A 24,116-nucleotide genomic window follows, 5' to 3' on the forward strand; every position below is an offset into this window, starting at 1 on the left:
AAAACTAAAATATAAACTACCTCAATGTTTTATGAGACCTCCTTTACCAGTAACAAGATATAGTAATAGGTTTTACTCTTTTAACTGGCACAAAAACTGACACCTTTATTCAAGGCATCATGTGTTGTGGTTATTACAAACATGATGCCTTGAATTTTGATTTAAAGCTTTCGTGACTGCAGTAATTCATATTCTTAGTTTTTTCGGTAAAGTCACGTTGAAGGGAAACAACAAAATAATAAAATATATATTATATTTTCCCTTCAACGTGACTTTACCGAAAAAACTAAGAATATGATGCCTTGAATAAAGGTGTCAGTTTTTGTGCCAGTTAAAAGGGTAAAACATATTACTATACCTCAATGTTATCAATAAACTCTATATACTCTCCAACCAGCTGAGCCACCAACAATAAGTCGTTATATATCACAATGCCATATGGCGAAACAATGGGTGGATTCTTCTACTATATTTGAATCTTTCGTGACTGCAAGGATCCACACTCTTTGGTTCTATTCGGTAAAGTCACGTAGGTAACAAAAATAAAATAACAAAAATCTCACGACGTTTCGGCCACAACGCAAGCGGCCTTCATCATGACAGCAGGGTCCCTTCACCTGATGAAGGCCGCCTGTGCTGTGGCCGAAACGTCGTGATTTTTGTTATTTTATATTTTAATTAACCTACGTGGTGACTTTACCGAATAGAACCACAGAGTGTGTGGGATCCTTCCCCTCACCTCCAGCACCACGGACAGCGACGGGCCCCATTCACACGGACGAGTCCATCCACGCTCCTCGGGACGGAGGAGGGGGGGGAGAGAAACAGCCACGAGGCGCTGTTATACTCCACGTTACAAACCACAACGTTAACCATGCTGTGAGAGGTGTTAAGAGGCGGTGCCAGCGAAAGAGCTGCGGTCTGAGGTCACCGTAAAAATACAATTAGTTTAGAACCGACGTGATTTTACCTAAAGAACCAAGAAGATTAATCCCTGCAGTCACGACAGCTTTAAATCGAAATCTATCGTGCAGTGTTGAGTCTATGGTGTAGTGTTGAGTCTATGGTGCAGTGTTGAGTCTATGGTGTAGTGTTGAGTCTATGGGCAGTGTTGAGTCTATGGTGCAGTGTTGAGTCTATGGGCAGTGTTGAGTCTATGGTGCAGTGTTGAGTCTATGGGCAGTGTTGAGTCTATGGTGCAGTGTTGAGTCTATGGTACAGTGCTGAGTCTATGATGCAGTGTTGAATCTATGGTGCAGTGCTGAGTCTATGGGCAGTGTTGAGTCTATGGTGCAGTGTTGAGTCTATGGGCAGTTTTGAGTCTATGGGCAGTGTTGAGTCTTTGGGTAGTGTTGAGTCTATCGGGCAGTGTTGAGTCTATGGTGCAGTGCTGAGTCCATGGTACAGTGTTGAGTCTATGGGTAGTGTTGAGTCTATGGGCAGTGTTGAGTCTATGGGCAGTGTTGAGTCTATGGTTAGTGTTGAGTCTTTGGGTAGTGTTGAGTCTATGGTGCAGTGCTGAGTCTATGGGTAGTGTTGGTTTTTCTCACACCAGATAACTCTCGAAACTCCGTTTGGTACAGGACCATCCAGACTGTGTGTGCCCCCTTTTATTGCTGTGCATGAGTTTGTCAGAAGTGACAGACTGAACTGTTTAATTCTTAACACGTAGGCTTTGGCGACCAATATCATCCATAATAGAGATTGTTCTGTTTACGTGACAACCCTTACCAGTTGGCCGTGTCGGGTGGTGGCGGGTTTAACATTAATATATTTACGCAATCTAACCCACAAAAAGCCTTTGTGTATGGATGAATTGTTTAAACCAAACATTTCAAGTCACTTAAATATTTTATTTTGATTTAAAGCTTTCGTGACTGCAGTAATTCATATTCTTAGCTCTTTCGGCAAAGTCACGTTGAAGGGAAACAATAAAATAATAAAATATATATACAAAACAATAAAAATTATCACGACGTTTCGACCATAACATAACGACCGTTTGTGTTATGGTCGAAACGTCGTGAGAATTTTTATTGTTTTATATGTATTTTATTATTTTATTGTTTGCCTTCAACGTGACTTTACCGAAAGAGCTAAGAATATCACTAAAAGATGTCCGTTTTTAATGACGCTTGCCGCCCCAACATTTTTGTTCCCGCATTCAGGAGCCGTCGAGGGTGACAACAGGGGTCGTGCCATTTCCCATCGCCGGTTTTTAAACTACCCGTTGAGCTACGAGCCCCGGGATCTCTTCGACGCCTTGAAAGGAGGAGAAGGCCTCGACGTTTCTTGAGCGATCTTTAACAAGAGACCCCCGGGCGGACTCGTCCCTCGCAAAAGCATTCTTTTCACCCCAAATCGCCCCGTATTTTTCCGCCGGGTCGATGCCGAACGTCGTAGACTTTCGGGCCTCCCGCAGGGCGTCGGCGGCGGCGAGACGCTCTGCCCCCCCGATGCCCCGCTTCGACCGGATCCCGCGACCGTCGGCCTCGAAGATGCTGAGCGAATCGGCCAGGCTGCTGTCGTTCTCCAAGGGGTGGCCCCGGTCGTCCCCCGTGCGGCCCGCGGACTTGGCGCGGGCCGGACTCTACCGCATGGGCTTCAGCGACCTGGTGGCCTGCTTCCGCTGCGGCGGGATGATGCATCGCTGGGAGGAGGGGGACGACCCCGCTCGGGAGCACGCCAGGCACTTCCCCGCCTGCGCTCGCGCGGTGGGTGACGCCAGCGACGGCGCCGGTGACGTCCTGACGCTTGTTTTGGGGGGGCGAGGCCGGGTCTTTCCTAAAACTAGTGCGGGGTGCCGCTGAGAATTTGCAATGATTGGCACGAAGAGATGTGCCTCGGGGTTCTGGGTACCGATTGGAGATAATTCTAGGCATGTTTAGACGACGATGGCGAACGAGCGGAGACCCTTTGGCTCGTTGAATCCATTGACGCGCATTCGCGGTCAGATTCGTGTTATATTAAAAAACGATAGTCCAAAAACAAGTGTGAACATTTCTTTGTAAGCACCCTGTGCTAACACAGTTATTCTTGACCTGGCGAGGGCCCTACTCAGCGCTGCGATGACGTAGCTATTTGTTTCAGATGCCGACCCTCTCCGTCACGCAAAGCAGCGACGTTGCTCAGCGAAGCGGGCTCAGCATCGTTGCGTGGACATTTATATTTGCCGAATACCCTCGCACGTGGTGACCACGGGGGGAACAGAGAGAGAGAGACACGGAAACTCCAAATAGGCAGAAGCAGGTGTCAGGGTCGGGTTTTGAGCCCATGACCTCCTGCATACCAGGCGAGGTCGTTCACATCTCCTGGCTACCGCTGCGCCCTTGTAGATGAGTCTCAGTTCTTCAATGCTTTGTGCCTATAACCATGTTCAATGATGAGACTTTCCCGCTCCCCGCGCTGAAGAGTCGGCTCGCTCATTTGACAGCAGAGCCATGGCAACAAAATCAATTAAACTCTGCCCACCGTTGTAAAGACGTTGCAGCTGCCGTAGAGGCGGTCACGTGGATTTCGGATTAACCGGGGCAACGTATTTGTTCGGTTAAAGCGCCACATGACTTGTAATAAAAATGTCCAAGAATTAACCATTGTTGTATAAACTGTTTTTAGATTATATTCTTAGTTTTTTCGGTAAAGTCACGTTGAAGAGAAACAACAAAATAATATATATAAAACAATAAAAATTCTCACGACGTTTCGACCATAACTCAAACGGTCATCTTCAAGTGGACTTCAGGGGAATATCCACGAGTTCTTAATCTCCGTCAAAATCTCAGGTGTGCGGTTCATCTGCAAATCGAACAAACCGCGCGCGGATCATCCAGAGTGTACTGTAATTCAAATCAAGATTCTACTGTAATGTTATCTTCTCTATAAATTCCATCACCTGTTGTATATGCCGGGTCTTGAAAATTTTAATAAAAATAATAAAAATGAAATGAAATTTGGAAAAATGCGTAATTATCCGAAATAACGTTAATTGATGTAATTATGCGCATAAGTTATGCTAGTTATGGAGATGTAATCGTATTAAGTCATGTAAATGACTTAACCTTTTTAGGCCAGTCTAAAAAGGTTTTGTTTCGAAGATGTCGTTTAAAAAAAAACGATTCCAATGCCCTCACGGCTTCCTGGGGAGCCTTTCCAAAGGGCGGGGACAATTCGATGAGCTCACTGCGTCACCGTCGTCGCCGTCGACGCTGCCGTCGCAGTCGTCATCGTCGTCACCGTTGTCGTCGTTGCGTTTGTCCCTGGGTGGCGCCTTTTCCCCGCAGGCCCCGTTGCCGCCGGCCACTCAGGATGGCGCCGACTCCGGACTGAGTCCAGAGATGCGTTCGTTCGGGGCGCGACTCAGATCTTTCGCGAGCTGGCCGTACACCGCCAATGTGTCCCCGCCTGAACTGGCCTACGCAGGCTTCTACTATTCCGGTACGGTTTGTGCTGCTGCTGCCGCTGCGTAGAAGTGGGTGGAGGCCTTCCCCGGCGCTGTAGTCGTCCCCGTTTTGTGGGGGGAGGGGCGGCTCTTTGGGGGCAAGCGCCACGGTGGCTCGGAGATGTTGGCTACCTCGCCTGGAAGGCAGGAGGTGGTGGGTTCCATCCTGACGCCTGATGTGTATTTGGAATTTTCGTGCCTCTCTCCCCGTGGTCGCGTGGATTTTTTCTGCCGGTCCTCCGGTTTTTTCCTTGCACATTTAGAAACACGCGTTTATAGTATTTGGCTGCATTTAAATTCTCATGCGATAAGCCACTTCGTTGAGCTATCGTTTGTGATAGCCAGGTGGTCACCTCTGAAAAAGAGCTAAATAGCAACTCAATGGTCCTAACACCTGGTATCATAAAATAGTATCAATGTTGGTTAATAGTTTTGGTCAAACACCTGAGGGAGGTCAGAATCAGAATATTTATCTATACTGGAGGAATCCATTGAGCTGTGAAGCTCTTTTTCGCATGATGTCCAGTCCGGGCACGGGGGGTAAGAACGTCACGGCAACGAACGGTTTACAAAAACACGATAGGAGTGCGAAGTCCTGTCGGTTCCAAACGTGTTGTAGAGTGTGTACACGAAACACGGGGAATGCCTTTATAAGTTGTATAATCTCCTGAAGATTTAGATGCCACTGGTTCGTCACGTTCTGTAGATGTAGATGCCACTGGTTCTTCACGTTCTGTAGATGTAGATGCCACTGGTTCGTCACGTTCTGTAGATGTAGATGCCACTGGTTCGTCACGTTCTGTAGATGTAGATGCCACTGGTTTTTCACGTTCTGTAGATGTAGATGACGCTGGTTCTTCACGTTCTGTAGATGTAGATGCCACTGGTTTTTCGTATTCTGTAGATGTAGATGCAACTGGTTCTTCACATTCTGTAGATGTAGATGACGCTGGTTCTTCACGTTCTGCAGATGTTGATGCCACTGGGTTCTTCACATTCTGTAGCTGTAAATGCCACTGGTTCTTCACGTTCTGTAGATGTAAATGCCACTGGTTTTTCACGTTCTGCAGATGTTGATGCCACCACCTCCAACTATTGTGAGGCGGTTGAACTTAGGACTCTCGGTCCGAACGGGCAACTGGATGGGTTTGTTTATCTCTGAAAAGTCGACAGTGTCGATAAGTAGGGGAGAGGTCCCTGTAACGTGTTTTCTATTTTGAGTAGGTTACGGAGATCTTGTGAAGTGCTTCAGCTGCGACGGTCATCTACAAGAGTGGGCGCTGGGAGACAGCGCTTGGCATGAGCACGCAAAGTGGTTTCCCAGGTGAGGCGTTTGGCACCTGCTGCGCCCGTGAAATTTATATATATACAGTAAGGGAAAAAAGTATTTGATCCCCTGCTGATTTTGAGTATTTGATCCCCTGCTGATTTATATATATACAGTAAGGGAAAAAAGTATTTGATCCCCTGCTGATTTTGTACGTTTGCCCACTGACAAAGAAATTATCAGTCTATAATTTTAATGGTAGGTTTATTTGAACAGTGAGAGACAGAATAACAACAACAAAATCCAGAAAAACGCATGTCAAAAATGTTATAAATTGATTTGCATTTTAATGAGGGAAAAAAGTATTTGACCCCCTCTCAATCAGAAAGTTTTCTGGCTCCCAGGTGTCTTTTATACAGGTAACAAGCTGAGATTAGGAGCTGAGATTAGGAGCACACTCTTTAAGAGTGTGCTCTTAAAGAGTGTGCTCTTTAAGAGCTTAGGATTAGGAGCACACTCTTTAAGAGCTTAGGATTAGGAGCACACTCTTTAAGAGTGTGCTCCTAATCTCAGCTCGTTACCTATAAAAGACACCTGTGCACAGAAGCAATCAATCAAATTCCAAACTCTCCACCATGGCCAAGACCAAAGAGCTCTCCAAGGATGTCAGGGACAAGATTGTAGACCTACACAAGGCTGTAATGGGCTACAAGACCATTGCAAAGCAGCTTGGTCAGAAGGTGACAACAGTTGGTGCGATTATTCGCAAATGGAAGAAACACAAAAAAACTGTCAATCTCCCTCGGCATGGGTCTCCATGCAAGATCTCACCTCGTGGAGTTGCAATGATCATGAGAACGGTGAGGAATCAGCCCAGAACTACACGGGAGGATCTTGTCAATGATCTCAAGGCAGCTGGGACCATAGTCACCAAGAAAACAATTGGTAACACACTACCTCGTGAAGGACTGAAATCCTGCAGTGCCCACAAGGTCCCCCTGCTCAAGAAAGCACATATACATGCCCGTCTGAAGTTTGCCAATGAACATCTGAATGATTCAGAGGACAACTGGGTGAAAGTGTTGTGGTCAGATGAGACCAAAATGGAGCTCTTTGGCATCAACTCAACTCGCCGTGTTTGGAGGAGGAGGAATGCTGCCTATGACCCCAAGAACACCATCCCCACCGTCAAACATGGAGGTGGAAACATTATGCTTTGGGGGTGTTTTTCTGCTAAGGGGACAGGACAACTTCACCGCATCAAAGGGACGATGGACGGGGCCATGCACCGTCAAATCTTGGGTGAGAACCTCCTTCCCTCAGCCAGGGCATTGAAAATGGGTCGTGGATGGGTATTCCAGCATGACAATGACCCAAAACACACGGTCAAGGCAACAAAGGAGTGGCTCAAGAAGAAGCACATTAAGGACCTGGAGCGGCCTAGCCAGTCTCCAGACCTTAATCCCATGGAAAATCTGTGGAGGGAGCTGAAGGTTCGAGTTGCCAAACGTCATCCTCGAAACCTTAATGACTTGGAGAAGATCTGCAAAGAGGAGTGGGACAAAATCCCTCCTGAGATGTGTGCAAACCTGGTGGCCAACTACAAGAAACGTCTGACCTCTGTGATTGCCAACAAGGGTTTTGCCACCAAGTACTAAGTCATGTTTTGCAGAGGGGTCAAATACTTATTTCCCTCATTAAAATGCAAATCAATTCATAACATTTTTGACATGCGTTTTTCTGGATTTGTTGTTGTTATTCTGTCTCTCACTGTTCAAATAAACCTACCATTAAAATTATAGACTGATCATTTCTTTGTCAGTGGGCAAACGTACAAAATCAGCAGGGGATCAAATACTTTTTTCCCTCACTGTAAATATTAAATAATTATGTGTTCCCCAACACATCCATCGCATTATATAATAATGATGTGTTCCCTGATACATCCAACGCATTATAAGATAATAACAAAATCATAATAAACGCGATAAAATAATAGATATAATGTGTTCCCCAATACAACCATCTCACTATAAGATCATAATATAAATAATAATAATGGTGACGTGCTCCCCAATACATCCACCACATTGTACCCAGCCGGCGTAAAATAATGACCCCCCTCCCCCCGCCTCTCTTCCCGCGTCGTTTGCTGAACAGCTGCGTGTTTGTTGGACGACAGAAGGGGGAAGCTTTCGTCCGCGGGTCGACGCGGCCGCCGGTAACAAAACATTTTCTCGCCAACTTTTGGTTTCGCAGGAGAATCGAGTTTAACGCCGGCGTGCGAACGCGCCGCACGTACGATTTTTTGTTTAGTTTTTTAACGTTGACCTTGGTCAACTCCGGTCGTTGAACAGACGAGACCAGCCTCGTCTCTTGATGGAGTTTATCAGCGGTCTTGAACACAAATAGACTCAAACTTAAACTTCGCAGGCAGCTTGAAATGTTGTTCATCATTCAGGGGTAAAAATACAAAAAGAATGTGGTTTTATTACCAATATGCTTATTGTAAATATAGTAGTGTGTATAGTATAGTAGTGTATAGTGTAGTATTGCATAGCGTAGTAGTGTATAGTAGTGTAGTGTATAGTATAGTTGTGTATAGTATAGTAGTGTATAGTGTATAATAGTGTATAGTGTAGTAGTGTATAGTGTAATAATGCATAGTGTAGTAGTGTATAGTATAGTATAGTAGTGTATAGTATAGTAGTGTATAATAGTGTAGTAGTGTATAGTGTATAGTAGTGTATAGTGTAGTAGTGTAGTGTATAGTGTAGTGTATAGTATAGTAGTGTATAATAGTATAGTAGTGTATAGTGTATAATACTAGTACAGCTCACACCGGTGTGTTGGAGAGCCAAGCCACAACATTTAGAATCTGAGTACGACGTTTCACCAGTAATTACAACAACAACGAGCTTCATTAGGCAACAGCCAGATTGAATGTACTATATAACTATATATATAACTATGGGGATAATCGGTGTTTTTGGCGTAGAGATCCACGGAAATTTTTTTTATTTTATCTTTTTGGATGCTGCGCGATTTTGAGCCGTCTGCAGCTGCCCTGCCCCCCGTCGTTAGCGGCGACAATCGAGAGCCGGCTCTTGTCGTTCCGTTTGGTTTGCCGACACGCCGATTGCAAATCGAGCGCAGAGTGACGGTGCAAAAAGTCGCGATCGTTTTCAACGCGAGCGGTCGTCGCCTGCGTAACTTATCCATTTTTTTCGGTTCTTCTGCGTGACACCGGCGATGATTCTTACACGCGACGATGTTCATCTTTATTTGTCGGTTCAAAGGCTCCGCTACCGGGACAGACGCCGCAGAGTACAACCGCGGAGATTGAGCACGGTAAGACGACGGATCCCTGCGCACTGTATCAGACCCTCACCTGATACAGGTGAGGGTCTGTTACAGGTGAGGGTCTGATACAGGTGAGAGACTGATACAGGTGAGGGTCTGATACAGGTGAGGGTGATACAGGTGAGGGTCTGATACAGGTGAGGGTCTGATACAGGTGAGGGTCTGATACAGGTGAGAGTCTGATACAGGTGAGGGTCTGATACAGGTGAGGGTCTGATACAGGTGAGGGTCTGATACAGGTGAGAGTCTGATACAGGTGAGGGTCTGAGCCAGGTGAGAGTCTGATACTGGTGAGAGTCACGACCTCATGTATACCAGACGAGGTGGTCAACATCTCGCCAACTTTGCGCCCCATATGTAAGCAGTCTGGTGATGATCGACCATCACTTTTTGAAACCGCTGAAAGTGTGTGCGGGTGTGCCCGTGTGTGCTTCTGTCTGCGCGTGCGCTTGCGTCTGTGCATGCGCGCGTGTGTCTCTGTGCGTCTCTGTATGTCTCTGTGTGTCTCTGTGTGTCTGCACGTGTGTCTGTGTGTCTCTGTGTGTCTGCACGTGTGTCTGTGTGTCTCTGTGTGTCTCCGCGTGTGTCTCCGCGTGCGTCTCCGCGTGCGTCTGCGCGCGCTTTTGTCCACAGCAGCGCCATCAACTGAGGAGCTTCTGGACAAGCTGGAAGAGCGGCTGTCCTGCAAGGTGTGCATGGAGCGCGAGGTGTCCACGATGTTCGTGCCGTGCGGACACGTGGCCACGTGCGGCCACTGCGCCCTCTCCCTGAGCCGGTGTCCCGTGTGCCGCGTCGCCGTGAAGACGTCGCTCCGGGCCTTCGTGGTTTAGGCGGACGGCCGGGCGAAGGAGGAGGAGAGAGAAACGACCGCCAGGGATCCTGACCGCCCGTGGCTTCGACCGTCGGGGCGAGTTCGTTGATTGACCCCTCCCCTCTCCCGTGCCGAGGCATAAGCCGGTCGCTGGCGAGCGTTCGGCGTTCGTTTTTTCGCGCAGGGAGGCACGGGGAGGGCAATTTCACTTGGCCACCGGCCTCCACCCATAGAGCAGCCTTTTTTGGGGGGGGGTTCCGGAATGTGAAAGGGTTCATTAATAATTATCAGTGTGGTGGTTTTGAAGGCGTATGATGTCAGACTTGGAAAGTGAAGGAAGTGAAGTTTTAAGACTGTTCTGTAATCTTTGCTTTAACCGGATGGTACGCAAAGTTTACACGCGTTAACAGTTTCTACATTTGGGAGTTATTACATTTAGAACTCTGTGGAGCGCTTATTGCAACGGGTGGAAGGGTCAAAGATTGCGGTGATTTTAAGGCGTACTTACATGTGCGAGTTATTACATTTATAACGCTGTGGGACAATGCAATGGGTGGCATGGGAAAGCGTTAATAAGAGTGCGTTGATTTTAAGGTGTACGATGTCAGACTTGGGAAGTGACGAAGTGAATGTAGATGCACATATACACGTGTAAGCTGTTACACGTGTAACAGCTTACACATATACATGTGTAACAGCTTACACATATGCATGTGTAACAGCTTACACATATACATGTGTAACAGCTTACACATATTCACGTGTAAGCTGTTACACATGTAACATGTAACAGCTTACACATATACACATGTAACATGTAACAGCTTACACATATACATGTGTAACAGCTTACACATATACACGTGTAAGCTGTTACACGTGTAACAGCTTACACATATACATGTGTAACAGCTTACACATATGCATGTGTAACAGCTTACACATATACACGTGTAAGCTGTTACATGTGTAACAGCTTACACATATACACGTGTAACAGCTTACACATATTCACGTGTAAGCTGTTACACATGTAACATGTAACAGCTTACACATATACATGTGTAACAGCTTACACATATACACGTGTAAGCTGTTACACGTGTAACAGCTTACACATATACACGTGTAACAGCTTACACATATTCACGTGTAAGCTGTTACACATGTAACATGTAACAGCTTACACATATACATGTGTAACAGCTTACACATATTCAAGTGTAAGCTGTTACACGTGTAACAGCTTACACATATACATGTGTAACAGCTTACACATATTCACGTGTAAGCTGTTACACGTGTAACAGCTTACACATATACATGTGTAACAGCTTACACATATACACGTGTAAGCTCTTAAACGTGTAACTCTGTGGATCGCTTATTGCAATGGGCGGAAGGGTTAAAGAGTTGCGGTGATTTCAAGGCGTTTGGTGCTCGACTTGAAGTGAAGAAGTTACGTTCTGTAAATCTTTACTGGAACTGGAATGTTACGCAGAGTTCACGTGCGTAAACATGTTTTACGTTTGTGAGTTATTACATTAATAAGTAATATTTTAAAATACTTTTTTTTTAAACACTCTTTAATTTAATGTACCCTACTGGTAACGGAATAACTCCACGACTCCAGGAAGTGGCCCCGAGGCTTGGCCACGACGTAAGGGGACCGTGGAGATTTACAGCCAACGACGTCAGTTGAGCGTGGACAATTACACCCAAGCTGAAACATAACGTGTTAAAAAAAGATTGTTGAAAAATATGTTTTTACGCTAGAATACAGTGTTGTCATCATTATGACATAAGTATACCACATTGGTAAGTGGGTTAAGATTGAGTTACTATATTTGATGATACAACAACAACAGACAGAGTGAGTTCATACACAGCGTGTGCAATAATAGCCCCATGGAGCACTTATTGCAATGGTGATGTCATCAAAAATGTAATTGTCGCGTTCCACGGTGGCCGCTCTTTGTCGGTGGTGGGGAGCGGTGGGGGGTTGGTGGAGCGGTCAGCGCTACCAACGCCGGCGATCAGCCGAGTTCCATTCCCGCTCACGGCCAACGCCACAGTGATTGCGATTATCTGAACAACCGGTCCTGGGCCTCCCCTAGGTCGACTTGGCCTCGAATGAGTACCCGCTGCGATATGTAAAGACATCGCCACTGGGGAGACAAAGGCGGCTGTGCGTGGTGTTGACCACCCACCCTCGTGTGCCACAGTGCCGGTAGCCTTCATAGCTGCTGCTACTCGCTAACAGCACTTGCTCCAACAGTCTGTTAAGGCTACACGAGGGGTGATCTTCATAGCTGCTGCCACTCGCTAACAGCACTTGCCCCAACAGTTTGTTAAGACCACACGGGGGGGGATCTTCATAGCTGCTGCTACTCGCTAACAGCACTTGCCCCAACAGTTTGTTAAGGCTACACGGCAGTGGTTGGGGAATCTTTAGGCTGTGTGTGGACGGCTTTGTGTGTTCCTCGCCGCTTTTGTTTCTAAGAAGTTGGCAGGTTTTTTTTTCTTCCATCAGTCGCGTGAGAGATAATTTTCGGGGACTCGTTAACCCGCTGCTGGATTAGGGCCCCTCGGCGCACCTCGTCCCGCGGGGGTTTGCGTTGGACTCGGCACTTGGCGAAGAGAACGCCGGAGCAGCTCCCGCCTCGGGAGATTGGCCGCGGGCAAATTTAGAAATCACCGCTCGGAAATGTTGAAAAGGTGGAATCCGTCCTCGGCTGCGACGCTCGCTCGTTCATTCAGCTCCAGCAGCAGCGTCCGCCTGCACCGAGTTTCCGGCTTTGCCGCTCTTAACCCAGAGTTTTTAAACGGCTGCTGCGTTGAACATCGTCGCGCGTGGTGTAAACTAAATATATACGCACAGCTTCCTGAGAATGTGTAAAATTGGGGAAACGTGATTATTTTGCGCGTTTAAAACACGGACGTTGTAAAACATCTTTCAAGGTTTTGATTTAAAGCTTTCGTGACTGCAGGGATTCATATTCTTGGTTCTTTCGGTAAAGTCACCACCACGTAGAAGGGAAACAATAAAATAATAAAAATATAAAACAATAAAATTCTCACGAAGTTTCGACTGCAACACAAGAAGCAATCATCATCAGGTGTGGAAACCACAGCAAGACAATTTGAAAAAAGTGGCGGTTATTTTTTAACGTTAGCACCACGGAGAGCGATTTGGCAGTTGTTCAGACCGCATTCCATTCTCTTCCTCTCCCCCCTCCTCTTTTCCGGACATAGATGGACTCGTCCATCTGAACAACTGCCAAATCGCTCTCCGTGGTGCTAACGTTAAAAAAACGCCACTTTTTTCAAATTTTCTTGCTGTGGTTTTCACACCCGATGATGATTGCTTCTTGTGTCGCAGTCGAAACGTCGTGAGAATTTTTATTGTTATATATTTTTATTATTTTATTGTTTCCCTTCTACGTGGTGACTTTACCGAAAGAACCAAGAACATTCTTCAAGGTTCTTTCGGTCAAGTGACGTAGGGACAAAATAAAATAAATCACGACGTTTCTGTCGCAACACAAGCGACCCCCCATCAGTTGAACTGTACCTGTTCCGCCTGATGACGGTCGCTTGTGTCGCAATAGAAACGTGGCGATGTATTTTATACACCTACCACGTGATGACTTTGAGAGCGTGGATCCCTGCAGTTGTCACGAAAGCTTCAAGTGAAGATTCTCAATGCTGTTTTCAATGTTGCGTTCAGTCAGTGAAACGTCCGCACATTCGAGTCGAGTGCCCATTAATGGGCCACGCAAGGCCCAACGCGTAGGGCCGAGGCTTCGCTCTGTGGCTCGTTTGTTCGTCTCGTTATTAAATAATTTTTGATGTCACCAGAGGACTTGGGAGTCTTGTTGTGTTTAGACTGCAGGAGCGGTGGGAGGGGTTTTAAGAGCTATTAAAGCTCTTGTTTGTCTCTCTGTTTGTCTCTGTGTGAGTCTCTCTCTCTCTGTGTGTCTGTGTGTCTGTCTCTGTGTCTATGTTGTGTGTCTGTGTTGTCTCTCTCTGCTTGTGTGTCTGTCTGTGTGTCTATGTTGTGTGTCACTCTCTGTGTGTGTCTGTGTGAGTCTCTCTCTGTGTGTCTGTGTGTCTATGTTGTGTGTCACTCTCTGTGTGTGTCTGTGTTGCCTCTCTCTGCTTGTGTGTCTGTCTGTGTGTCTATGTTGTGTGTCACTCTCTGTGTCTCTGTGTGAGTCTCTCTCTGCTTGTGTGCATGTCTGTGTCTATGTTGTGTGTGTCTCTCTCTGTTTCTCTCTGTGTGAGTCTCTCTCTGCTTGTGTGTCTGTCTATGTTTCTATGTTGTGTGTCTCTCTCTGTGTGTCTGTGTTGTCTCTCTCTGCCTGTGTGTCTGCCTGTGTGTCAGTGTTGTGTGTGTCTCTCTGTGTATCTCTGTGTTGTCTCTCTCTCTGCTTGTGTGTCTGTCTGTGTGTCTATGTTGTGTGTCTCTCTCTGTGTGTCTCTGTGTGAGTCTCAATGCTTGTGTGTCTGTCTGTGTGTCTATGTTGTGTGTCTCTCTCTGTGTGTCTGTATTGTCTCTCTCTCTCTGCTTGTGTCTGTTTGTGTGTCTATGTTGTGTGTCTCTGTGTTGTCTCTCTCTGCTTGTGTGTCTGTCTGTGTGTCTATGTTGTGTGTCTCTCTCTCTGCTTGTGTCTGTCTGTGTGTCTATGTTGTGTGTCTCTCTCTGTGTGTCTGTGTTGTCTCTCTCTCTGCTTGTGTGCCTGTCTGTGTGTCTATGTTGTGTGTCTCTCTCTGTGTGTCTCTGTGTGAGTCTCTCTCTGCTTGTGTGTCTCTGTGTGTCTATGTTGTGTGTCTCTGTGTGAGTCTCTCTGCTTGTGTGTATGTCTGTGTGTCTATGTTGTGTGTCTCTCTCTGTGTGTCTCTGTGTGAGTCTCTCTCTGCTTGTGTGTCTCTGTGTCTATGTTGTGTGTCTCTCTCTGTGTGTCTCTGTGTGAGTCTCTCTGCTTGTGTGTATGTCTGTGTGTCTATGTTGTGTGTCTCTCTCTGTGTGTCTCTGTGTGAGTCTCTCTGCTTGTGTGTATGTCTGTGTGTCTATGTTGTGTGTCTCTCTCTGTGTGTCTCTGTATTGTCTCTCTCTGTGTGTCTATGTTGTGTGTCTCTCTCTGTGTGTTTCTGTGTTGTCTCTCTCTCTCTCTGCTTGTGTGTCCCCGTATCTACGTTTTGTCTCTCTCAAATGTATTAATCTTTGGAATAACGTAATCAACCAGGTGGGGCATTGATTGTTTTGTTGGCCGACTCTGTGTTATATTGCATTATATTTCCAAGTTAACTATGTTTGTTCTCATTCATTTGTACCTGATGATGGTCGCTTGTGTTGCAATCGAAACGTCGTATTCTATTATTATTAAATTTCTTTACCGTTACGAATTGTCTGGGAATCAAAGCCAAGCAAGTTTCTTACCACAGTGACCACACGAGACGTGAAACAAACGCTGCGCGTGTAGTGGGTGCAAGGAGATTGGAGACGGCGTGTAGAGGCAGCACGTTGATTTAACGACAGCGGTAACAGCAATAGTAACGGTCCCTAACACAAAGGGGTAACGGCCCCTTAACCCGCTACCTGGGGGGGGTACGGCCCCCGAACAAGCGTGGCCTATCACTGGGACCACGGGCTCTCTCGCCTCCGGCTAACGGTGACCTAGGGGAGGCTACACTGACCCGACCCAGCCAAGGTACGGGTCTCGACCACTGGCCCTCTCGGTCCCGGCCCTTACAAGGACGTCGGGACCCGGGGGCTCCCAGGGTCTCGACCACTGGCCCGCTCGGTCCCGGCCCTTACAAGGACGTCGGGACCTGGGGGCTCCCAGGGTCTCGACCACTGGCCCTCTCGGTCCTGGCCCTTACAAGGACGTCGGGACCCGGGAGCTCCCAGGGTCTCGACCACTGGCCTGCTCGGTCCCGGCCCTTAGAAGGGCAGCGGGTCTGGGGGAATTAATAAGACAAGTGGAAATGAAGTAACCTCTGAGCTATTTTAATTAGTCTTATTAAATAATACAACAAAATTAATGACATTCAAAAAGTAATTTAGATTAAACACGTATTAGAACATTGTAACTTTAACAATCTCTTAAAGCAACGTGTATTACTAATTACTCATTCGTTAGCCCCCATTAGTCAATCGCGACTTCACGCTCATCAGCCAGCCATCTCAGTCAGTCGACCCGTGGCACCTGGGTCTGCCCCGTGACCTCCTGCCAGCGGGCGTTCGACACTTCACGTGGCCTCAGGGTGCACATAGCCTGGCACAAGCGTCGTGGTGACGTCACCGCCACTTAGTGGCGAATGGCGGTTGTTGTTGTATGTGTGTCTGTGTGTGTATGTGTGTGTATGTGTGTATGTGTGTGTATGTGTGTGTATGTGTGTATGCATGTGTGTGTGTGTATGTGTGTGTGTGTATGTGTGTGTATGTGTGTGTGTATGTGTGTGTGTGCGTATATGTGTGTGTGTATGTGTGTGTGTACGTGTATGTGTGTGTGTATGTGTGTGTATATGTGTGTATGCATGTGTGTGTGTGTATGTGTGTGTATGTTGGTATGTGTGTGTGTATGTGTGTGTGTGTATGTGTGTGTGTATGTATGTGTGTATGTATGTCTGTATGTGTGTGTGTATGTGTGTGTATGTGTGTGCCGGACGGGCAACTCTGTCGTGGACAGTGCTGTGGGGGGAGATCCAATTTTGATTGGCTCCTCCCCTCATGGCATATATGTCTACCACAGGGGCTAAACGGGGGCTCTGGACGGGTGCGAGGGGCTGGTAACCCCTCCACCTTCAATTAATTACCACGAAACCACGAGTTAAACTGAAATATGTAACTAATAAGCTTGTGCCGGGGGGCCAGGCGTCTATGACGTCTCCTGGCCAAACCCCAATTGGCGGAGCCAGGAGATTGAATACCTACCCTTGGGGCTACTCCAGAAACAACGAAAAGCCACTACGGGTGGCCACGTGGAATGTTCGAATGCTCACTGCGGAGGAGAGGCTGCCACTCCTCTGTCGGGAGCTGGACCGGTACCGCCTGGATCTATGCGGCATTCAGGAGGTCCGGTGGACCGGCTCTGGCTCCTGCCACCATGAGGGGTGGACAGTCCTCTACTCGGGGCAGCAGACTGCCAAACAACAGGGTGTGGCTCTTCTTTTGAACAAAATAATGAAGGGGGCGTGGGAGCGTGGCGGTGAGGTGTGGGAAGCTGTAAGCCCCAGGCTACTTTGGGCTCGCTTTCCCATCAACTGGAGGCGAGGAATGGTGGTCGTGGTTACTTATGCCCCCACCGAAGATGAACATCCGTGGAGGGATGCAAGCAAAGCCGATGAGTCAGATGCCTTCTGTGACCTCCTGTCACAGGTGCTGGCTAAAGTGGCCCCTCGGGATAGAGTCATCATGGTGGGTGACTTCAATGCCCGAGTTGGTCATGATACTGGCACCTGGTCTGGAGTGATTGGAGGGCATGGGCCAGATCAGCTCAATAACAACGGTAGGAGGCTGCTAGATTTTTGTGCAGCCCATGGGCTTGTAATTACCAACACGCTGTTCCGGTATCGGCGCATCCACACAACATCATGGATGCATGCCGGGTCCAAGCAACAACATCTGCTGGACTACATAGTGACGGACCAGCGAATGCGAGCCCATGTCCTTGACACCAGGACCTACCGTGGAGCTGATCTGCCCTCTGACCATCGACTAGTCATCTGTAAGATGCGCCTGCCATTCTTCCACTCCGGTGGTGGGTGTACACCCAGGACCCCATTCCGACCTAAAGTGGCCTGGTCTCAGTTATCTGATAAAAGTTGCAAGCGAGAATTTCATCATCGCTTGCGGCTGGGATTGGCATCGTCCCCGACTCCTCCTGATGTCGAGGGTAAATGGGCGAGGTTTAGGACCGTGACTCATGCAGCTGCAATGGCTGCTTTAGGTACGCGGTCCAGACCTCCCCAGAGACCCTGGCTGACAGAGGAGGTGTTCAGGATGGTTGAGAAAAAGCGACAGGCCCACTGTCATCGGCTACAGAATCCCACGTCAGAGAATGAAGAGGCTTACCGCAGCCTTCGCTCGAAGGTTCGGAGAGCCGTGAGGCGTTGCAAGGATGGGTGGTGGTCGCGGGTTGCTAAGGAGATGGAGTCTGCCTCAGTGGCCCGTGATCACAAATCTCTTTTTAACTCCATCAAAAAAGTAACTTGCAGCGCCACACCTATTACCATCATTAGGGGAAAAACGGTGATCCAATCTCCGACCCCCAGGAACAGGTTTGCAGATTTGCTGAGCATTTCTGTGAGGTCCTGGGGGAGGGAAAATCCCTCAGCCAGGAAAACATCGTGGCACAAAGTGAGGATGACCTTGCTGAGGCTGCGGTGCCTCAAATATTGGAAGAAGTCACCCCCTGTGAGTGGCTGGATGAGGTGCCATCTGTTGAGGAAGTACTGAAGGCGATCCGGAGTCTGAGACCAGGAAAGGCAGCAGGCAGAGATGATCTCCCAAGCGAAATGCTGAGGGAGGGTGGCGTTTGTGCACAGACTGCCCTATATGACATCATAACAACAGTCTGGACCACTGGACGGGTTCCGCAGGATTGGAAGGATGCCCTGGTGGTCCCCCTTTTTAAGAAGGGGGACCGCACAGACTGTAACAACTACAGGGGCATCTCACTCCTCAGTGTGCCGGGAAAGGTTCTGGCAAGGATTATTCAGCATCGCCTTGCCAGGCACGCTGAGGAGAGGCTTGCGGAGCCCCAATGCGGTTTCAGGAAAGGGCGGTCCTGCACAGATGCTATATTTTCTGTCCGTCTGCTACAGCAGAGGTGTAGGTAATTCCAACAAGACCTACATCTCTGCTTTATTGACCTGGTCAAGGCCTATGATACCATCAGTAGGCCTGGGCTCTGGGTCGTTCTTCGTACTTTTGGAGTACCTGACCCTCTGCTCACGATCATTAAGACCCTTCATGATGGTGAGCGGGCCCGGGTAAAACTACGTGGCCGGGAGTCAGAGCCATTCCCTGTACACCTTGGGGTGCGACAGAGATGTCCTCTGGCTCCCACATTATTTAACATCTATTTTGACCACGTAGTTCGTGAAGCCTTCACTAGCTGTACCGGGGAATCTCCATATGGTACAGATATAATGGGAGGCTAATCGATGCCTGGGTGCGGTCAAGGGATGGCTCCCTATTGCTCAACCACGTTATGTATGCTGATGATTTGGTAATAGCTGCTCAGTCAGAGGAGGAGTTGGAGACGCTACTGCTGAGACTGGAGCGTGCCACTAAGAGGTGGGGCCTTACCATCAGCCCCACCATAACTAAGCACCTGCCTGGGTATTTTGTACCATCGGACACTCCACCCCCACAACTCTCAATCGGTGATGGGGCAGTTGTGGAGAGAGTGGAGAGTTTCCCATACCTGGGCAGTGTGCTTATGACTGGCTCCAGTTTAACAGCAGAGGTCTCACTCCGAATCAGTCGAGCGGCAATATCTTTTCATCGGTTGCGTAATGCTGCGTGGAAGCTACCTGGTCTGTCGCTCCGCACTAAGCTTCAGGTCTTCTCGGCCACGGTCATTCTCTCCCTTCTCTACGCTTGCGAAACGTGGACCCCCCTAATGGAACATCTTCGCCGGTTAGAAACATTTAGGCTGGCCTGCCTACGATCCATCCTGGGTTTAACCAGACTGGATTGTGTGAGGAGTTCACAAATCCTTGAAAGATCTGGGCAGGGTCCCATCGGTGAGCTCTTCCGGCAGGCAAGGCTGCGATGGCTGGGTCATGTAGCCCGCATGCCCAGCCACCGCATGCCGAAACAGCTTTTGTTTGGCCGGATTGAGGGGGCTAAGCGGGCGCGGCACGGGCTAGAGAAGAGATGGAGTGATGTGGTACAGGAGGATGTGGAGCTGAGTGGACTTGCCGATGACTGGTACCAGCGGTGTCAAGATCGGCCTCTGTGGAGGAGGCTCGTGAAGGATGCTACTGGGCAGTTGGAGGCAGTCGCCCTCCAACAACAATGGAGGACGGAGGAGCGACGCTCAGAACAATGAGCGGAGTGCCGGGTGGCTAAAGCACAGCAGGTTGGCACAGTAGGGGGCACAGGTGGTGCATCAGCCAGTCATCTCAGTCAGTCGACCCGTGGCACCTGGGTCTGCCCCGTGACCTCCTGCCAGCGGGCGTTCGACACTTCACGTGGCCTCAGGGTGCACATAGCCTGGCACAAGCGTCGTGGTGACGTCACCGCCACTTAGTGGCGAATGGCGGTTGTTGTTGTATGTGTGTCTGTGTGTGTATGTGTGTGTATGTGTGTATGTGTGTGTATGTGTGTGTATGTGTGTATGCATGTGTGTGTGTGTATGTGTGTGTATGTGGTTTCAGGAAAGGGCGGTCCTGCACAGATGCCATATTTTCTGTCCGTCTGCTACAGCAGAGGTGTAGGGAATTCCAACAAGACCTACATCTCTGCTTTATTGACCTGGTCAAGGCCTATGATACCATCAGTAGGCCTGGGCTCTGGGTCGTTCTTCGTGCTTTTGGAGTACCTGACCCTCTGCACACGATCATTAAGGACCTTCATGATGGTGAGCGGGCCCGGGTAAAACTACGTGGCCGGGAGTCAGAGCCATTCCCTGTACACCTTGGGGTGCGACAGGGATGTCCTCTGGCTCCCACATTATTTAACATCTATTTTGACCACGTAGTTCGTGAAGCCTTCAATAGCTGTACCGGGGGAATCTCCATATGGTACAGATATAATGGGAGGCTAATCGATGCCCGGGTGCGGTCAAGGGATGGCTCCCTATTGCTCAACCACGTTATGTATGCTGATGACTTGGTAATAGCTGCTCAGTCAGAGGAGGAGTTGGAGACGCTGCTGCTGAGACTGGAGCGTGCCACTAAGAGGTGGGGCCTTACCATCAGCCCCACCAAAACTAAGCACCTGCCTGGGTATTTTGTACCATCGGACACTCCACCTCCACAACTCCCAATCGGTGATGGGGCAGTTGTGGAGAGAGTGGAGAGTTTCCCATACCTGGGCAGTGTGCTTATGACTGGCTCCAGTTTAACAGCAGAGGTCTCACTCCGAATCAGTCGAGCGGCAATATCTTTTCATCGGTTGCGTAACGCTGTGTGGAAGCTACCTGGTCTGTCGCTCCGCACTAAGCTTCAGGTCTTCTCGGCCACGGTCATTCCCTCCCTTCTCTACGCTTGCGAAACGTGGACCCCCCTAATGGAACATCTTCGCCGGTTAGAAACATTTAGGCTGGCCTGCCTACGATCCATCCTGGGTTTAACCAGACTGGATTGTGTGAGGAGCTCACAAATCCTTGAAAGATCTGGGCAGGGTCCCATCGGTGAGCTCCTCCGGCAGGCAAGGCTGCGATGGCTGGGTCATGTAGCCCGCATGCCCAGCCACCGCATGCCGAAACAGCTTTTGTTTGGCCGGATTGAGGGGGCTAAGCGGGCGCGGCACGGGCTAGAGAAGAGATGGAGTGATGTGGTACAGGAGGACGTGGAGCTGAGTGGACTTGCCGATGACTGGTACCAGCGGTGTCAAGATCGGCCTCTGTGGAGGAGGCTCGTGAAGGATGCTACTGGGCAGTTGGAGGCAGTCGCCCTCCAACAACAACGGAGGGCGGAGGAGCGACGCTCACAACAGCGAGCGGAGCGCCGGGTGGCTAAAGCACAGCAGGTTGGCACAGTAGGGGGCACAGGTGGTGCATCAGCCAGTCATCTCAGTCAGTCGACCCGTGGCACCTGGGTCTGCCCCGTGACCTCCTGCCAGCGGGCGTTCGACACTTCACGTGGCCTCAGGGTGCACATAGCCTGGCACAAGCGTCGTGGTGACGTCACCGCCACTTAGTGGCGAATGGCGGTTGTTGTTGTATGTGTGTGTATGTGTGTGTGTATGTGTGTGTGTATGTGTGTGTGTGTATGTGTGTACGTTGAACTCTTTCTGTCACACCACCACCGCACGTTGCCCAACCGTGCTGAAAGACGACAACAACAAGCGGCAATTCTAAAGAGTTATCGGTGTAGTGTGTGTTCATCAGGTGAAGGGACGAGACTGTCTCGAGGACAGGCCACTTGTGTTGTGGCCGAAACGTCGTGAGAATTTTATCGTGTTATTTTATTTTATTAATTTATTACTTTATTCTCATTCTACGTGGTGACTTTACCGAAAGAACCAAAGAAGATGAAAACGCGTGTGTAGTGACTGCGACTGTCACCGCGTGGTGCCGGGCTTACGAATCCACGGCGGACGATGCGTTGGCATCACGTGCGGCCTGCTCACCGGGCGTGGCGCCGCCGGGCCTAGCGCGGGGCCTGGCTGAGCGCCGGTCGGCGCGGAGGCACCGCGAGCGGCGTGCGGCGCGGGCCAGCCGGGCTCGCGTTGGGGCACGACACGCCGGTTGACCCGCCGGCACGCGGCCGGACGACGTTGGAGGGGGGCCGCCGGGCGGTCATGTGGCGTAGAGGAGCTCTCGGGGAGCCTTCGGGAAAGAGGCGGAGAGATCTGGAAGGTGGGCGGGGCGAGAGGCGGAGCCGGCCCCGGCCCGGGCCGATGTGACGGGGGCCCCGCGAGGGCCCCGGGGTTCTTCGTGTTGCCAGCGATGAAGATCCACGTCGGGGGGAGAAGCCTCTAGCCACGCGGTCTGGGACCCAGCTCAGGGTCCGGGCCGGGATAACGAGCCGTGTCCGGTGCTGCCGTAGCGTAGCTAGATGGGCGTTCAACACCCAAGCGTGGCTTGTGTTATGTTGAGTCGGTGATGTGGTGTTGCTCCCGAGACAACGTCTGCGACTCAGTTGGAGTCGCTACATATGTGTTTATAAAACATGTAATAATAGTAGGGCTTTTACCCTTTTTTTGGGAACAAAACTGAAACCTTTTTACAAGGATTCATGCTGCTGCATTAACCACAATACCTGCAGTCAAATTGCAAACAAAAACACACTGATATTTGTGGCATTGTCCTTGAAACTGATTGGTCCACACCAAGGGACGGCTTTCTTTCTAAAGGACAATGCATCATATATTATCATAGTATGTGTTTTGTTTGCATTTTGACTGCAGGTATTGTGGTTAATGCAGTAACATGAATCCTTGTAAAAAGGTTTCAGTTTTGTTGCCAAAAAAATGGGAAAAACCCCTATTATTATTACATTTTGGTACTGGCAAAGGAGGTATAATGAGGATAAAAAAACATGCATTTGAACAAACGCAACAATCATCCGGGAAAATTGTTCTCGGAGCGCAGCTAGAAAAAAAAAAGCACAAACGTTTTAAGAGACGCAACATATCATTTACTGCAGATAGTTTCACATCAATCACTCAATCTCGGTCAACGCTCACCGCCACTATTGCCAGACATTGTGTAACAGGTAAGAGGCGTAGCCCTGCAATTCTTACCCGTGCCACTGCTGACAGATGGGGCTCCACGAGAGGGGGCTCTGGAGAGCCCCTTTGAGGCGGGCGGGGGGGGGGGGGGGTAATTTTGACTCTTTCACGTTGGCCAGACGTCTTCGAAGAGGATTTTGTACACGATACATATATATACGTTATGAACCTGTGACCAATGCCGACTGTTACACTAATAGGATACTCGTAAGCAATGCGTTAGGCTTGACAGGAATTGAACGATGTGTTGTACCGCACATTTTCCACGAATGCTCAGACTACTTTGGTGTGTGTGCATGTTGTATACTCCCCACAGGATTATAAGATAGGCGTCGTTGTGGTCTCATAGTTCAACAATCTTTAGGATCCGACGGTGCATTCCATAACTAAAGGTTAATCCTCTGTTCATAATGATGTCGTTTTTGGTTGCTTAGTACACTGAGTGAACGTATTTCAACGGAACATGAAAATGACTTTTTTTTATGTGACTGAGCGTACCCAGAGACACTGGGTGGTGAGACACTGGGTAGTGAGACACTGCTAGTGAGACACTGGGTGGTGAGACACTGGGGAGTGAGACACTGGGTAGTGAGACACTGGGTAGTGAGGCACTGGGTGGTGAGACACTGGGTAGTGAGACACTGGGTAGTGAGACACTGGGGAGTGAGACACTGGGTAGGAGTCTAGGCCATAGAGAAGACTGCTTCTACTGCTGTATCTGGTGTAGGCCGACCAGTTCTCAAAGACAAAGCGTGTGCACTGAGCGACTTCCGAGACACATCGAGTAGAAGGCTTCTTATTTATTAAGAGCACACGGGGC

At 49.0% G+C, this 24,116-nt stretch overlaps 1 protein-coding gene across 2 annotated transcripts; it reads left to right on the forward strand.

Moving 5' to 3' along the window:
* Positions 1 to 2,076: 2,076 nt before the first annotated feature.
* Positions 2,077 to 10,980, forward strand: LOC142917402 (baculoviral IAP repeat-containing protein 7-B-like). Of its 2 annotated transcripts, none has more exons than XM_076062052.1 (6): positions 2,077 to 2,714; positions 4,281 to 4,434; positions 5,663 to 5,762; positions 7,866 to 7,926; positions 9,005 to 9,056; positions 9,702 to 10,980. In XM_076062052.1, the coding sequence occupies exons 1-6, from the start codon at positions 2,388 to 2,390 to the stop codon at positions 9,896 to 9,898; spliced, it is 891 nt and encodes a 296-aa protein (XP_075918167.1). In that variant the 5' UTR covers positions 2,077 to 2,387; the 3' UTR covers positions 9,899 to 10,980. The 2 variants fall into 2 exon arrangements, with proteins under 2 accessions (XP_075918167.1, XP_075918168.1); XM_076062053.1 differs by having other exon boundaries at positions 9,705 to 10,980.
* Positions 10,981 to 24,116: the final 13,136 nt, after the last annotated feature.

Source organism: Petromyzon marinus, unplaced genomic scaffold, assembly GCF_048934315.1.
Source record: "Petromyzon marinus isolate PM22_M1 ecotype Great Lakes invasive population unplaced genomic scaffold, UKy_Petmar_22M1.pri1.0 PM_G_Scaffold_49, whole genome shotgun sequence".
Lineage (NCBI taxonomy): Eukaryota > Metazoa > Chordata > Hyperoartia > Petromyzontiformes > Petromyzontidae > Petromyzon > Petromyzon marinus.